At 42.9% G+C, this 17,619-nt stretch overlaps 1 protein-coding gene across 1 annotated transcript in view; it reads right to left on the bottom strand.

The window, feature by feature from the left end:
- The window catches only part of LOC119723141, a 65,126-nt gene continuing 47,507 nt past the window's right edge, over positions 1–17,619 (bottom strand). Inside the window, exons 32-48 of the mRNA XM_038193690.1 lie at positions 16,777–16,959; positions 15,958–16,126; positions 14,711–14,926; positions 13,791–13,899; positions 13,515–13,679; positions 12,651–12,934; positions 11,730–11,939; positions 10,777–11,024; positions 9,751–9,937; positions 7,797–8,003; positions 6,871–7,095; positions 6,554–6,754; positions 5,707–5,847; positions 5,206–5,275; positions 4,311–4,535; positions 2,858–2,976; positions 1–2,087 (exon numbers count right to left, since the gene is read on the bottom strand). Coding sequence (XP_038049618.1) covers positions 1,918–2,087; positions 2,858–2,976; positions 4,311–4,535; positions 5,206–5,275; positions 5,707–5,847; positions 6,554–6,754; positions 6,871–7,095; positions 7,797–8,003; positions 9,751–9,937; positions 10,777–11,024; positions 11,730–11,939; positions 12,651–12,934; positions 13,515–13,679; positions 13,791–13,899; positions 14,711–14,926; positions 15,958–16,126; positions 16,777–16,959 — 3,129 coding nt within the window. The 3' untranslated portion in view covers positions 1–1,917. The remainder of the gene's footprint in view (positions 2,088–2,857; positions 2,977–4,310; positions 4,536–5,205; positions 5,276–5,706; positions 5,848–6,553; positions 6,755–6,870; positions 7,096–7,796; positions 8,004–9,750; positions 9,938–10,776; positions 11,025–11,729; positions 11,940–12,650; positions 12,935–13,514; positions 13,680–13,790; positions 13,900–14,710; positions 14,927–15,957; positions 16,127–16,776; positions 16,960–17,619) is intronic.

Below are 17,619 nucleotides of genomic sequence, written 5' to 3'. Positions count from 1 at the left end.
CCGTCATGTGCGGGTAGCACACCCTGATATTTCCAGCCTCGCATGCTGCGAGCGGGACGCTGACAGATATTTCCGGTCTTATTATTGCGTGTTTATCCGTCATCTGTTCCGATACTGCAAAAACTTTGCGTGTATCAATTTTATCCGACATGAACTAGTTAAAACTCCTTTTTTGGATGTCTGTAACCGTTTGCAGAAAGGTTTTTGTTTTTGGCACAAACAGATCCACTTTGCGAGCAGACTGGCTCCTTACATTATTAATACTGATTTTAGGGGCGGGAACCAGCCTACCCCGTGAGAACAGAATGGTCTGGCAGCCAATCAGATGAACTGTAAAGTAGTAACTTGACAACTATTAAAACATGGGCCAATTTTTTTTCGGTTGATGTCTCATTTAAGAATAACTTTTGTTTTGCTAAAAAAAATGCAAGTTAGAGATGAAATCCATTTTCAGGGTGAAACTTGATAACAGCACGGGGAATGCAACTAAGATGGCATAATTGTCCACATCTTTCTTACACTGTGTGTCTCCTCCCCTAACTCTTACCCTGTGTGTCACTGTGTCCCTTCTTGACGAGAATTTCAAGCAACATTGGGACGGCAATATCAAAAATAGAGTATAAAAAACACAGACATCACTCATTTCAGCTGAAGGAAATGTGCAGATATATTAAAAACCTTTTGGAAAAATCTTGGTTTAAAATGTCAAATTGGTTTAAAACCGAGTACAAATTTAAATAGTTTTCCAAACCTTCACATTAAGTACATGAGCACGAGTTTAAAAAGGAATGTTATTCAATACAAACATTAAGCAAACAGTACTTTAGGCATATATTTAGTTTTGATTCTGATATTTGAAAGCAAGAATTCTGTCCATAAAAGTCTGTTCCAATTGAGGCCTTCGTAAATTTTTTTAATGAGAACAAGATCAAAACGATCATGAACCTTTGTTTAGGAATCATTGCGTTACTTGCAAATACCAGAAATACCATACCTAAATCCATGCTGCCTCAAAGCACTGGCTTATTCATTCCCTTAATAAGAAAGTTTCGTTAGTGAACTCTCTACACAAATTTCAACCTTGGATGACGTCCTCGCACAGCAAGAATCACTGGGCCGAGTAAAATACAAGTCAAAGGCAGTTACTTACAAGACCAGGATTCTATTCCAATTTCAAGGAACTGCTAACCACAGAAATGTGCTAAGCATAGAAAATATTTGCTTAGCAAAAACAGGTTCCCATTTAAACATGTTTGTAAAGAATTTGGCCCAGAACTGGTTCTCTGCCGAATTTTGCTTAACACAAAAATTAGCTAAGCAATATTTTCCATGCTCTTCAAAATATTCAATTCAGAAAAAAAAATCACACTTTCAAGGCATATAGGATCATTTGCAATTATCGTAATTTAATGAAATGGCCCAATTCATAAAAACAACGCTGTTCAATTTTAACGGTCTATGTGCAGCTTGTGGAATCTGTCATAGAACCCATGGGTCACAGGGAGTGCCGGAGTGTCGGCTTTGTCGTTGGGGAAAGTAATACATACATAGTACCTGAGCGTACGCTTGAAGTCAACATCCAGCTCTTGACCGTTTAACAAATTAACAGTATTTGAGAAAAAATGTTTGTTCTCAGCGATCCTAAGGTCTTAACCATTGTTAATACTGACACAAAATTCCTCTAATCTTTAGAAAGACAGCATTCCAGGCATCGCATTTCACAGGATGTTTCATACTTTTATTTACTTAGAATCAATAATACCATTTGTTTTTGAGTGTTGCAAATGATCCTACATGCCATTAAAAACAAACTTTACTTTTTCTCCGGGTGAAACTCCAAAATACATGTAGCTAGGAAAGAGCAGCTTTAGGCCCTCGCAATGATAAAAGTTGGCGGGCCACTCGTGACCCTTTGAGTTACGGGCAGTTAGCAATGCCGGCCCCGTTGGTCGGGTCACTGTTTAGGCTGACCGCTACCAGGGACTGGCTAGCAGGATTGAGGGCCGTACTAAGCTGAGTGATGCATCCGATAAGGCCACTGTCAAAGTAGCCGCCGGTCAGCTGTGATATGTCGTCAGGGTATCCACCTGGAAAACATAGGAAAGGGAAAAGATGAATGTAAAATGAAATGTTGTAGCAATGGAAAAAATGTTTCTGAAATTAAAAAAAAATATAAAAATTGCATCGATCGTTTGTTTGTAGCATTACAAAAGTTATGACTTTCCAATGAGATATTAAACTAAAAAAAATCAGTCCTTGCTAAAATACCCCTTTTTTCAATTCAGCTTCTGAATTAGGAACGGGAAGCTTAAGTCGGAATTTAGTCGATATCCTCAACACACTTTGCCATCACAAGCCAGCCTTGAATTCTATCATTGCCCAAAGTGCAGCACGTGCTATGCTAGCACTCGTACCACTTCAGTGCGTGCATGACTGTGTGTGTACGCATACTGCAAAGACCAGGTGCAACGCCCAACTTGGGCCAAGCAAGCTGCAGCATTAAACAAGCCCAGCATACTAAGCTCTTTCTTAATTAAGGAATCACTGCCTCTTTGCTAAAATGTTTATTCATTCAAAAATGTTCAAAGACATCATATTCTTTGAAAATTCATTTGGAAACAAAATTGAAAAGTTTATAAAAATCACAGCACCTAAGGGGATAATTCCCCACAAGTTCCAAGCGCAGACATTTGCTAAACTCGGTAAATATTTTCTTAACAGCAAAAAAGGGTAATGGCCAAAATGCCATGGAAAGTTTACCACCTCTAACTGGTTGCTTAGCACATGATTTTGTCGAGCAGACTCTCTTTCTGATCCATAAAATTGGGACCCCGGATGATTACGTTTGGATTCTTACCCAAGTACAGCAGGCTGCCAAATGCGTTTAGTCCTGACTGCGTGCCGGGGCTCTGCGCTGTCACAGTCTGTGAGTTCTGGTTCAGGTCCTGTATTGTCATGGTAGACGTTCGGCCAAATCTACAATGGGTTGATAATAGAAGCAATCCAACAGTCAGAAAAATTCTTATAATGACCTAGTTGTGTGAGTGAACAGTGCCGTAAACTTTTGTATGGGCTTTTCCAAGCCTGGGTTTTGTCACCAGCTTTGGCTCTAGGCTCCGGCTTCATGATTTTGGGCCCCTGACTTGTAGGACTTAAAAGATGACACAAGGACGACACCAGTATGCCAGACATGTACAGATATTTGCAAAAACAAACCGGAACTCCGACTCCACTCTGAGCCCAGTACAAATACGTGTATACTTTCACCACTAATTTTTGTCAAAATTCCAAGATCGCTTTAAATATATTTATTTTATTTTCACTCTGAGCCCAGTACAAATACGTGTATACTTCCACCACTAATTTTTGTCAAAATTCCAAGATCGCTTTTCATAGGGTGGCATGGGTGGGCCAGTGCATACAGCACTAGCCTCTCACTGCTGTGGCCCAGGTTCAATTCCCGGCTCTGGTCATATTTTAGTAGAGCTGTTCGTTGTTTTTCTCCCGTGCAACGAGTTTTTTTTTTTACAGGTTTTCGGGTTTTCCTCCCTCTGCAAAAATCAACACTTTTGATCTGGCTGTGCTCTGTGGTAACACATGGGTTCTATGGCACCTGCCTAAAGCACCTTTACATGCTTTCAGTTCAACCATATTGTAGCTGCATTCTTCACAGTTCAGTTTTGCTGCAAGTAAGGACAATTAGCAACACCCCCCCCCCCCTAATATATTTATTTCATTTTCATCAAAAGACCAAGAGCTATAAAGACCACACACAAGAAAGTAATTCCTGGCACACCACCTCATATTTCAGTATATGGTCCATGGTTATTTCAGTATAACAATTAAACTTGTGATCAAGTTGTCACAAGACAATCACAAGTCACATCCCAAGTCCAATCACAAGTCATATCCCAGGTGACAAGCTATGACAAGCTCCAACAAAAAAGCATTCCTTTATAGCAATGTTCATCCCTTGACCTCTTTTTCAACTTGCGAACCAACTTGTGATTTGACTCATGAGGAACAACTCTATAACTTTACAGTATATTTTCAAATTCGAAACGACTTGACAATGCCACACTTGGTCCCAGCTTATCGAAAGCCCGGCCTCAACTCCAGCTTCAACTAAATCCCTGGTTTTTGGAATTATTTGGAAGGAAACCCAGTGGAAATAAGCATTTGTTATCATTCTTTAGCACAGCATGTAGCAAATGGAGCCAGAGTCCTCGTTTAAATTAAGTCACGGCCCTAAAATGTCCTGCATCTGGAGCTAGAGACAAGGTTTCACAAATGCCCTAAAATTGACTTGCCTCATGATGGTGACGCTGTACCACATGTTGCTGTTGATGGGGATACTGTTAGCCCTTGCCATGCCCACACCGTCACCGAGATCGTAGCGGAACTCTGCCCGCTGGTTCTTGATTCCAAACGCGATGAAATCGTCGCTGGTGCTTGCGCCGAACCACAGGATCAGGCTGTTGGCTGAGGGGTCGCTGGTGCGGAAGGTCACGCTGAACTGGTTGGACGAAAAAGCACTGGAAAATAATAGAAAAAAAAATGGGTATTTAAAAATATTTAACAGCAAACGATACAATATATCAAGAAAAATAAGAAGAACATGGCTTTAATATGTTAAATGTATTAAAGGTGATTTTAGAGGGTGGTATTACTTTGGAAATTTCAAACAAATGCAAACATGTTTACCAACAAACTTTGCACAATATTGATCTGCATCATTCAAGCATTTAGCAACACAAAAACTTCTCTTGGATGTGAAAATCTGTTTTACCTACAGTGCACAATGGGACAAAATTAAACATTAAAGGCACTGTCGAGCAGTCATCGGTTTGAACTAGGCAAATAGTACTTGCAAGATTTTATGATTTTATAAACTTTAAGGAGGATTGTTTTTACAAATGTCTTTTTTCTTGATGTCTTCAAGGCTTCTGAGTGTATATTGCTTGTGTGGTAATGCATGTAAACACGGACACACAAACGTGTGTTCACCGTCGATCATGGATGTCATATTGTCCCTCTTTTGTTTGTACACTAACTTTTTAGGAAGACTCCCATCGGTTTTGTACACGACCCTAATCGCGGACGTATGCTGGGAATTGTGGACGATATTGTTCTCTTTTGTTCTCTGGTATTTTTCGTCCACGGTTTGAAAAGATGGACACGTACAGGCACGTAAGGATGACATACCTGGCAATAACCTCCGATGAAAATTCCAAATAGCTCCGGCCCATAAACTGTGGTGTGGTGTATGTCAGGCCTGTAAGAAAACAAAACAGGAACATTTATCACAAGACTTAAAGTCATGACTAGCCTCAGCACAAAAAAAAGCTCTACGGTTTGAAATCCACAAAAATCCCGCCCAAACCAGGGCCAATTTCAAGTGGCTGCTTCACTCAGAAATCTGCATAGAGGCTGGTTCGTACTTCAGGTGAAAGCGAATGTGAAGAAAATTTGGTGTCAGGGAAGATTGGCTGCGAAATGAATGGGCATTTTGAAAAACAAAAGTTTGCTTTATAGTTGAAACATGTTACCAGTTAAAATTCATACAATATTGCCAATGACTGGTTCTCAGCTTGTTACTGCTCAGCACTTAAATTTGGTAAGCAGCATTTCCTGCTAAACAGCACCGTGAAATTGGGCCCCGATGTATAACTTTTAATCGTGATGAAGAATACGGTAGCCACTCACTGTCAGTACAAGTGGCTCCCGTATACTGCAGTGTGCAGAGGCAGGTAGCTTGTCCGTTGTTGTTATGGTAACACGTGCCGCCATTTTGGCATTGGCTGGCAGCTGGGAGTGACTGGCAGGGTGTGGTCTCACAAAACTCTCCTGTAAATGACAATGGAAACATGAATTAAGTCAACATAAGTGAACAAGTTAATACCTGATACAAATTTTTATCTTTCACTTTATTTCTTTCTGGTAATGAAACCAAGGATTCCTCAAAAGTACCCTAGGCACTGCAGCTCGCAAGCCTGAGGAAACCTGTAGAGAGAAGACAATGAGAAGCAATTACAGTTTTAGAGGTGGGAGGAAAAGCCCCGAAGATATTCTGGGGGAAACCCACGGAATTGAGCAGGGACTGAAAACCCAATCCACATATTGGCCCAGGCAGGAATCGAACCCGGGTCACAGCGGTGGAAGGCAAGGAAAGTACCGCTACGCCAACCTGACTCCTCAATAAATGACATGGAGAATAACACAGACCAGTCGGTATCTCAGTGGATTTGTAGTAAGTACTGATGCCATTTTTAGTGACCTCAAGGCAAGTTCATGTATAACCAAGTAGGCGCTTTCACATCTGTTGCGCGGGCTCCCAACTGGTGGCATGCTTTTGGTGCAAATCATGTCCGAAAAATTGTATTCTTAGTGCGCACAGACCCATATCATCTTTGTGTGAGCTCCAGGGGTATCGTTGCTAATACATTCAAGAGTACTACCTTCCAGTGGTGTCCCTTAACTCTATCTTTGTAAGTCCGGGGGGGGGGGGGGGGGGAAGTGCATGGAGTTTATTATTCGGACATCACAAACTTGCCTGTGTAGCCTGGTAGACAGCTACACCGGTAACCCTTGCTGTCTACAGCATCATCCAGGCAAGTGGCACCGTTGACGCAGGCGTGGTTGAGATTGCAGGGACTGTCGTCTTGACACTCAGATAGCCCTTGACCTTCCTGGGGTCGGTCTAAAGGCTGGGGCTGGTCGTTGACCTCCAACCGCCGAATGCAACCCGAGAAACCTAAAGCAAAAGAGGCAAGTTGTTCACAATTCATACAATAGATGAATGCCTCATATAATTCGCTTTGGTACAGTAAGGGTACATGGATGTCAACAAAAAAGCTTGTCAAAAATTACCTCCAGTTATCCTAGCTCTGCTCGGTATGACCACTCCCTGGCCGTACCCTCCCACATAGGTCATGGCCCCAGCGCTCAGACCGATGCTTTGGCCCTGAGACTGACCGGTGGACATGGTCAGCTGGTTGTCTAGTGTCAGCTGACCGTTGACCGACTCCCGGACGGCGTAGATCTCATGCCACTGGCCGACAGTGACCGCGGTGCCGCTGATGATGTTGGCTTGGCCTGGAAAAGAATTACGCAAATCTCCTTTAAGCACCAGACTTGACATGGTGTTATTTGCTATCGTAGATGCATGTCATGCGCTTCCTAGGTCAAAAGCGTTTCCATAACAGGTTCACACTTGTTACAAAGAAACTTGACTCTCCACTGACTTTACACATTGTATATGTAACATTCAAAGGTAGAATTTCAATATTCAAACTCAAAAACAAGGCAAAACATTCCTTTATAAAACAGATTTACCTGTTAACTAGCAAATTTCGTCATTACAAAATATGATGCTTTTCAAAGCCGGAAAGTTACAATTTACAAAGCATAGCCCGTCGATGTACAGGTATACGATAAATCATTTCTACATTTTTTTATTTGCATCCCAACGAGCCATGAAACAACCACACAAATATTGTGACGATTGTAAGGCATTACTGTTGTGGCATCAGACCCAAGTCCTTTTGCACACGCATGGAACAATGGAACTTTTATTTACCACTGAATGAAACTTCTATTTTTTTGGGATGCGGCCAGGAAGCGGGTTAGGATAATAAATTCAATGACAGGTGATCAAAGACCCACCAATCCGATGACAGAGATTTATTCAGGAGTTGTATAACACAAATTATATTAAAACACAAGTGAAAATCACAAGAAAATTGGATAGTGTAGGGGCTGAAACACTAATCCGTCATCACAAAGATTACAAATACCTGAGCCCAGATCAAACGTGAAATGTACGTAGTTCTCCACCAGTCCGATCCCGATGTAGTCGTTACTGTCAGCGTTCCAGAACAGCACGCCGTCGCTAGCCGTGGGCTTGAACTCCATACGGATGCGGGTGGTGGTGGAAGGGATGAGAATGAAGGAGTACGCGAGATAGGAAGGAGGAGAGAAAGATGGGATGGTCACGCTGGTAGCTGTAAGATGAGAAAAAAATGAAGAGAATGTTCATTTAAAGGGTTATGACATTAAGTTTACACTGGAACATAGTTTGTTCCAATATCCATTCAAGGGTGGATCCAGAACACATTTTTTGGGGGGCCAAAAAAAATATTTTGGTCCCCCCAAAAATGGGCCCAACAATTTTTTTTTGAATTCTAGATGCTCTGTGGTGCGATCTGAGGCAGTTTCTGACCACTTTTACAATTTTTTTTTGAGGAAAAGATGTTAGTGTACGCAGTACCTACCTTTATTGCGACGCCACTTAAAGGGAACATGAAATAAAATTTTGATTGCATTTTTTTTGCTTAAATCAATAAAGGATGATGTTCTTAACAATATTTTGTGTATAGCGGTGTTTTTTTTCTGGGATAAATGGGGGAAAATAATTTGTGAACATGTTTGGTCAAACTACTCCGCCCCACAAAGGGAAGCTTCATTAACATAAAACTTCGCGAGGGGTATGTCGCAAATCAAGGCAGAGACTTGCCGCGCTGCAGGGGGCACCGGCATTGCGGTGTGCATCATAATACATGTACATACATTGCGGCACTGAAAGTTTTTCTGGTGTTTCGTTCGGAATCGAGGAGAAATAACACCTGATTTTCGGCCATGCCGACAAGGTGTGTGGCTGCTGGGTGTAGCAAAACTACAAAGGATGGAGTAAGCCTTCATTTGTTTCCAGTAAATCCGAAATATCGGAGCATTTGGAGAGCCAAAGTGAAGGTAAATACCAGAGCAATGTGGTCTGGGCCCAGTGAGTTCGCGGCCCTCTGCGCTGCACTGTCGTGCTTTGATGCTGGTCTGTACAGCAACTTGGGCATGCTCCTAAAAAACATTGAGTCAGTGTCTGAATCATTAGAACTCTGATTCGAATCGGACGAATCTGTACCATTTTCATCGGATTCGCTAAGGAAAGAAGAGGAAGAGTCTTCGGAACTTTCACGGTCATGACGGTCGTCCTTGTTTCATTCGACAACGGTTGCACCGTGGCACGTCCACATGTGCATGTACATGTATATGTAGACACATTCGTACGTGTGCATAATGCCACGTACGCGTACGCGGCGGCTGCACATACACAAAGCACAGTGGCTTCGCTAATCCGTCTGCTTCGCTAATCCGTCTCGTACCCAGACGTCATTTACGGGCCCTGGATTTCTCTGCCTTCGTTTACGTAATGAACAGCGCCCTCATTGGGAGTTGCCGCGAAAATCAAAAAGGGGGGGTTCAATTTTGGATGGCAAATTACCACACTAAATGTACACCAGAACCAGTTCTGCTTTTAATTCACATTTAATACACATAAATGAATGTATATATAAAATAAAATACGTTATGTAAATTTTGGACTGCATGTTTCCTTTAAAAAAAAATTAAAAATTGGGTTCGTTTGGGGAAGGGGGCATGGCCCCCGTTCACCCCCCCCCCCCCCCCATCCGCCCTTGTATCCATTCCTTTGAGATGTATGCAAACAATGAGATATCCAGTTGTGATTAAATGCACTTTTCCAATTTTCATGGTTTTCCTGACAACTGAGGTTCTATTGCTATGATGTTGCTTTAGGCTCACATTCTTCAGTGTAGGTTTTTTTTTCTGTTCAAATTAGGAACTCACATTTTGCTCACTGAAAGCTTTTTCACATAAACTTTGCTCATTTGCTTTACTGTTATGTTTCAATAACAATGAATGGCTTTAGTATGACCACTTCATGATAGTTCCTACCTATTTCGCATGTGGTTCCGGTCCAACCCACAGTGCAGCTGCATTGGAACGTACTGTCATCCACCACCAGGCACTGCCCACCACGCAGGCAGGGGTTGGGGGTACAGGGACTGTAGGCACACTGACCGATGTCAACACCACCGATGGCTGTCTGCCAGAGGATGGGCGTGGCACTGGTTCCGCCCACCTGAAGTGGAATCAAAAACAGAGAAATGAATGGATTTACATGCATGTGGTGGATTGTGAAAATCCTCAAATCTTTATAAAAAACAAACAATAATAATGGATCTTCCATAGCACTTTTAACTAAGATCAAAGTGCTTTACATCATTATTACCCCAGATCATTGGACCAATAAAACATACCAAATACTATTTCAGCTCCCTGGGGAGTATACAGCTGGATGCTGCCATTTCGGCTCAAAGCAGCTACAATCAACCACAATAACCATCTCTGCCCTCACAGGTACCCATTTACTCCTGGGTGGGGAGAAGCAGTGAGTGACAAAGTGCCTTGCCCAAGGACCATGCACCATAGCCACATCCACAACCCGCAGAATTACCCGCAGAATAACCTGCAGACCACAAATTCAAAGCGCCAGACCACGAGACCACGGCACTGTACTCCACATGTGTGATCAGACAGTCGTAGCCAAACTTGCCCTTTCACACATCACAAACAAATTCTTTCTTGTTTGTTTGATAAGCCTTGTCTATGATCCTCAGGTGGCATGGATGGCACAGTGCGTAAAGTTTGAATCCTAGCTTGGGTTATTATGTGAGTAGAGTTTGTTGATTCTGTTCTGTGCTACAAGTTTTTTTTTCTCTGGGTTCTCCTGTTTTTCTCCCTTTGTAAAAATCAACATTTTTGATCTGGCTGTGCTCAATGCTAAGCCATTGGCCATATGGCGGCGGCCTAGGGCTCCTTTTGCCTTCGGCTCGACCATATTGTAGATGCGTCCTTCGCAACGCAGCTTCTGCTGCGAGTAAGGATGAATAGCCCCCAAAATTTCTTTTATTTATTTACCTGTAAATCTTGCATACATCCTTGGAATCCCGTAAAGAAACCTGCGTCCACATGCAGCTGACCATAGTCCGGAGCCCCACCCACGTACAGCGGGCCGGTAACGGTCAGCCCGGCAAGACCACTACCCTGGTAAGTGATCGATTGGTCGTCCACGTACAGGTCAGCTGAGTGACCATTGCGCTGAAGGGATGCCGTGTGCCACTGGTCTAAGGCGATGGCTTGACTAGTGAGGATGGCCGTGCTAACATCTGTGATATGAGAACAAATGTAATGAGTCTCGAGTAACTTGAGATCTTTTGCTTGTGCGTTTGTGAACTGATTCAAGTGAAAACCGTCCATAATGTTCTTTTGTATCATATTTTAAAATTCTTTTTGCCAAAGGCCACACTTTTGGTGAAAGCCACTTTTGCGTAAGATTTGAGAGCTCCAATGGGGCATATTAACTCAATTTCTTTTTAAAAATCCATCAGGTATCTAACTCTTCGATATATTACTTTAATAAGATTTTTGTCAATTCTCCACAACCATTCGAACACGAAAAATTTGGCTGGCGTATGTCTAGGTACACTTTATCAGTGCATTTCAACATTCAATAGAGATAAAGTTAGAATAATCCAATACTAAATTATTGAAAAATGCATAGCCCTAAGACAAAATTCCATCGAAAAAAGTTGCGTGTAGTAACAACTGCCAAGTCAGGTTTGGCAAACTCAGTGCTGGAGTGGTCAAGATGTCTACACGTGTAAGCAGGAGATTGTGGGTTTGAGTCTCACCGAGTAAGCTTGTGAATTTTTTCTTACAATCACTCGTGACAACACCGAGTATGCAGTGTTTATAAAAAAATACGTTTGCAAGGGCAAAACCCAATATAAAATTTGCTGAATAGGAAAACTTTTTAAACAACATTTTTTTCCCAGGAAAGTTGATGAAATTGGTTCCTTCATCCGACTCACCTAGGTTATATCTGAGTTGCACCACGCCTCCCAGCATGCCCAGAGCCAGGAAATCCCCACCGGACCGGCTCTCCCCTGTGTAGATCAAGAGGCCGTCATTGGCTGACGGGCGGAAGGTTAAGCTGATGCTGGTCTGCTGACTGGCTGCCGTCACAGGGTCAAAGGTCAGGTGGGAGGAGCCATTGAAACTAGGGCTGAGATTGGTCAGATCTGATGTTGATGAAAGAAAACAGAATGAACAGGATTGTTTATTAAAATGATGCATTATAATTATTTATAGATTTGATTTACACATATGATGCATTATGTGTTACAGATTTCCCCTTATTAATCTCTTTTAAACCTTGTACTGTTGACCAGGGGCATTTCTATTTCAATTTTTATAAATACTCTCTGTATTTAGCTTATTTTTACATAAGCAAGAAATGTTCTGAAAAAAAACCCCACCCCCTTTTTGAGCGACATTAGCCCTGTTTTGAGTTAATATTTAACAATATCTGAGACACAGATTTGTCCAAACATTTGGCCCATTTTAAAACTTCTCATTTAATGTTAAGTAGTGTGGCGATTAAATATTTTATATATTTTTCATTCAATGTTATACAATATGCATTTTCACTTTAGCCAGTGGCTACTATTTATTCGTGCCATTTCGCTTGCCTTTTTTTCAATCCTTTTTCTTTCATATTTTTGTTTCAAAAGGGTAGACTAGTTTTTAGAGCCAGTAAGATTGTTTGTTTAATTTGTGGTTATTTTTCCTTGTGTTCTGTTTCTCACTTGTTGATGATTTTAATTAATTTTTTTAATGGAGGGCTCAAATGCTAACCAGATTGTAAGTGTTAAGGCTTGCCCACGAAATGAATAAAAAAACCAAATAAATGAATATCAATTTCAACAGCCTGCAACTCTTGGAAGACCTACCCTGCTCCTCCCCACAAAACTCCCCGGTCCGGTTGAACGGGCACACGCAGCGGAAGGCGTTCCCCACGGCCAGGCATGTCGAGCCACTGGCGCACTGGGTGTTCTCAAAGCACCCATCGTGGGACTGTCCGCAGTGGATGCCGTGGTATCCCGTGGGGCATTGGCAGGTGTAGGAGCCTGGTGACGGCAGGCACTGCGCGCCGTTCAGGCAGGGCTGGGCCTCGCAGAGATTCTGATCACACTGGGCCACGTTGGCTCCGCTCAGGGCCTCTGATTGGTTGAAACTTGACGGAAAAGAACACATAAATAGACTTAACTTATAGATCAGTCCATCACAGGTTCATCACAAGTCCTGTCATGAGTACATTTCAAGTCGATTTGCAAGTATAGTCAAAAATAACATGGGATGGTTTGTGATTGACTAGTGAGGACAACATACAAAAGTTTTCAAAATTCAATCAAACAGTTAAATTGTAGAGATTTTAGAAGATACCTGTTTATGTTTATGCATTTTAGAAGATACCCGGTGGGCATGCAGCATTGCAAGCTGTGAAAAAACTTGGCCACTAACAGGGTAAGGTTTGTTAAGTCTGGTTCATAGTCTGCGCGAAAGAGAAAGCGAACGCGATTTCATGACATCATGTGGAGTATTCGTGCTGCGAATAACTCCGATGAATTCCGCAGCGAATGTTTCATAACGTCTCTCATTCGCATGAAGTTTGAACCGGCCTTTACACTAAATCGTGCTTTGCAACATAAGACGTATCTTGCAGGGACGTGCACACTTGTGGTAAGTCCATTTCAAATCAATCTATCGCAATCAATTTAAGAAAAAAGTAAAACTAAATAAACATGTCAGCATACCTGTAAGAATATCCCTGTATGGACAGAGACAGGATGCAGCCCGTGAACCCCACACTGACCCCTGACCTCAAGGTCGCAGGGGTCAGGTCATCCATGCCTCCAACAAACACCTCAGGCAGCACATTGAGCGATGAGAGGAGACCACTGGAAGTACCTGTTACAGGGCTAGGAATGAAAAAAAAGGGGTAAATTTAGGACCATTTTATGGATAAATGACTTCAAATTTCTGTTGTCACAAAAAAACAACAAGGAAAACTGACAAGTTTGGTGACCTACCTCTGTCCAGTTACAGTCATCACACTGGACTTTCCATTACGCTGAATGGTCACTGTGACCCAGGTGTTGAGGGTGACTGGACTGCTGATTAATCTTGCCGTGTCGATGCCTGGTGGAACAAAGTAACAAATATCAAATAAAATGAGACTTCCACCCAGCACAACCCAATCAAGTCCAGTTAAGCTGAACAGCCCATCCCAAGCCCAACCAAACTGAACCTTACCCACACTAAATAAGCCACAGGCTCAACCCAACTCAAACTAACCTTCAACCAACAACATCCATACAAACTTGAACCAAATCCAACCAAACTCATCTCAGCCCAACCCAACATAACCCAACCAAATCCTACCAAGCCCAGCCCAACAATCAAATCTTTATAGTCAACTGAAACCAACCCAACCCAACTCAACCCTACCCTATCCTAAACCCACTCAAACCTTACTAAACCCTACACAATCCAACCTATCCTGACCAAAATGACCCAAGCCAGCCCTGCTGAACCCAACTCATCCCAATTCAGACAGAACCCAAACCCAACCCAACCCAACCCAACCAGACCCTACCAAACACAGCCTGACCCAACCCAACCAGACCCTACCAAACCCAGCCCAGCCCAACCCAACCAGACCCTACCAAACCCAACCCGATCAAACCCAGCCCAAACAAACTCAATCCAACCCCTAACCAACCCATGTCAACCCAACTCAATCAATCCAGAACTCAACCCAACAAAACCCAACCCAACCCAACCTAACAAAAGCTAACCTAAACCCAGTCCAGCCAAACCCAACCCACCTAACTCAACCAGTCCATCCAACCCAACCCCATTCCAACCTAGCCCAGCTCATCCCAGTCCAACCCAACCCACCCACCAACCAACCCAACCCAACCCATCCATCCAACCCAACCCCACTCACCAAGGTTATACTCAAACTCCAAGCGACCGTCCGCGAGCGACAGTGAGAAGAAGTCTCCCATGACGTTAGCCTGGCTACCATACAGTAACAGACCATCAGGTTCCTCCGCTCTGAACTCCATAGTGATTGCCAGGCTATCAATAACAGGCTGGCCGGCTGGCAGGGCATACTTGATGTAAGATGTGTTGGCAAATTGTGGGATGTTAAAGAGCACAGCTGGTTGAGGAAATATAAAAATCAAATCGTGTTAAACCTTTTGTATTTACGCACATTCACAATGCATGATCCTTTATCGCCAGTTTTCAGTGTATGCAGTCCACACTTCTTACAACTTACGCTGACAAAAAGCACTTGCAATTAAAACTACTTAAGGAATGGGGGGGGGGGGGACTGTGGAAATTTTTCAGCACTTGTACTACTATGTATAACATTTTAACATTTTATTCATTCCCTGATGAATCCTGAAATAAAAACACAGAGTGCTCCGGCAGTTTTGGATGGTAAAGGGAGTAACAGGCAGGGCGGTTTTGAGAAACAGGGAGTCACAGGCAGGGCAATTTGGGGCAGTACCGGGAGTAACAGGCAGGGTAGATTTGAGCTGTAAAGGCAGGGAAGCTTTCAGCACTACAGGGGATAACAGGCAGGGTGGTGTGGGCGGTAAAGGGAGTAACAGGCAGGGTGGTTTTGGGGAACAGGGAGTAACAGGCAGGGAAATTTGGGGCGGTAAGGGGAGTAACAGGCAGGACAGTTTGGGGCAGTACAGGAAGTAACAGGCAGGGCAGATTTGAGCTATGAAGGCAGGGAAATTTTCGCTTCGGGCAGGGTGGTGTGGGCGGTAAAGGGAGTAACAGGCAGGGCGGTTTGGGGCAGTAAAGGGGGTAACAGGCAGGGAAGTTTTTGGCACTACAGGGAATAGCAGGCAGAGCGATGTCAGGCAGTATTGGGAGTAACAGGCAGGGTGGTTTGGGGCAGTATAGGGAGTAACAGGCAGGGCTGTTTGGGGTGGCACAGGGAGTAACAGGCATGGTAGTTGGAGCGGTGCAGGGTGTAACAGGCAGGGTGGTTTACGGCAGTAAAGGGAGTAACAGGCACGGCAGTTTTGGGCAGTACAGGAAGTAACAGGCAGGGCAGTTTTGGGCAGTACAGGAAGTAACAGGCAGGGCAGTTTGGGGCAGTACACTGAGTACAGGGAACAACAGGCAGGGCAGTTCGGGGCAGTACCGGAAAAGTGGCTCGTTTCATCTTACCGGTTTCACAGATTGGCCCGGCGTATCCCAGAGCGCATCTGCATACTGTGCTGCCTTGCTGGACTACGCATGTTCCACCATGTTGGCATGAGCTAGTGTGACACGCTGGTACCTGGCAGTCTTTACCAGTGAAGCCTACAGCACAGCTGCAAGAATAGTCGCTACCACTCTGTGAACATTGACGACAAAGAGTCTCACACAAATAATTCAAGGGAAGAGAAAGTGTCATATTTGTGACGCAATCTGGGAAAACCTGCTGGCTGTTAAAACTGTTTCTACTTGAAAATATAATAAAATAAGGTAATTCCCAACTAACCCTTTCAAATTTCAACACCACCTCGTGATCTGTTTGCCGCTTGATTTAAAAATTAAAAATAACTTATTGAATAACGGTTAAATGAAAGCAATGAAAAAGATATCTTGAAAGAAGATAATCCCAGCTTGAAATGATAAAAAAATCTCAAAAATTGTACAGTTTTCCTAGATTGCATCACATTAACTAGAAGATACTTTCCCACGTGGGTTCATAGTATAATATTATTGCAATGAAAAAGTACATTAATATATAGACGACTGGAGTGTTTTACAGTAAGTGTCAAAGGTTTTAACCTGCTAAAAGGATGGGAACAACGAACCACCATCGACAAAAAAAGTGGCATCTGACAGTGAAGCGCAGCAACTTTACAATTAAAATAAACATCAAGTCGTGTGCTTTTTTTTCCTGAATTTTCAAATTGGCAAAAAGCTATTTGAATATTTTGTTGATGATCGAATATTCCAATATTTGGTATATTCGGGACAACCTATTCACATTCTCACCAGTTCGGTGCAATTGCCTCTGGCGTTGCAATCGATGCTGTCACACACTGGAATGAAGCAGTTATTGACGTTCACCGACGCGGCAAAATCACCGGTCAGATCGACAGACGTAGACCCCAGCTGCAGATCCCGGACACAGCCGTTCAGATCCCTGGCAGTGATGACGGGAGGTGGCACAATTTCCTGGAGGAAATGTGTAGAAAAAATTCATAGTTTAGTAAAAGGAGAAACATTTCAATTCTAAAATCAAAAGTTTGATCAATTTGCTCCACCTTGTATTGGAGACTGAACTCTACAAGATGAGTCTTAACGTAGTTTTCCACTTATTGAGTTTTTATATGCAGAAAAGCATACTCAGATCATCATTACGATAGATCAACTCAAATCAACACTTTCGATTTCTGGCTGTGCTCCATGGTCAGACATGGGTCCAATGACAACAGCCTAAGGTGCCTTTACATGCCTTCGGCTCGACCACGTACCAGTAGCTTTGTCCTTGCCACTTCAGCTTCTCAGCTGCGAGTAAGGATGATTACCCCCCCCCCAATAAAAAAAAATATAGATCACTCCTTTTGACATCTTCACATATGCAGATATTTGTGAGTGAAAAACAGACTGTTCCAACTGATTTCAATGTTTGTAAAAGACCCATACTTAAAAGAAGTTGTAGAGCCTTCTGACTATTTTGGGGGTGGGGTGGGGGGGGGGGTTTGGGTCATGTTTATTACAAGCAAATCTACTCAGCATCTCTTTGTGCCTATCTGCTAAAGTCAACTCATGTTGGATTTAAAGTGTTCCCGGTTCAAACTCAACAATAGTAACAAGTAAATTCACTTTCTGGTA

This window comes from Patiria miniata, unplaced genomic scaffold (assembly GCF_015706575.1).
Source record: "Patiria miniata isolate m_02_andy unplaced genomic scaffold, ASM1570657v1 HiC_scaffold_16, whole genome shotgun sequence".
NCBI classification, from domain to species: Eukaryota; Metazoa; Echinodermata; class Asteroidea; order Valvatida; family Asterinidae; genus Patiria; species Patiria miniata.
Note: the sequence above shows the minus strand (reverse complement) of the source record. Positions and strands in the feature narration are given on the sequence as shown.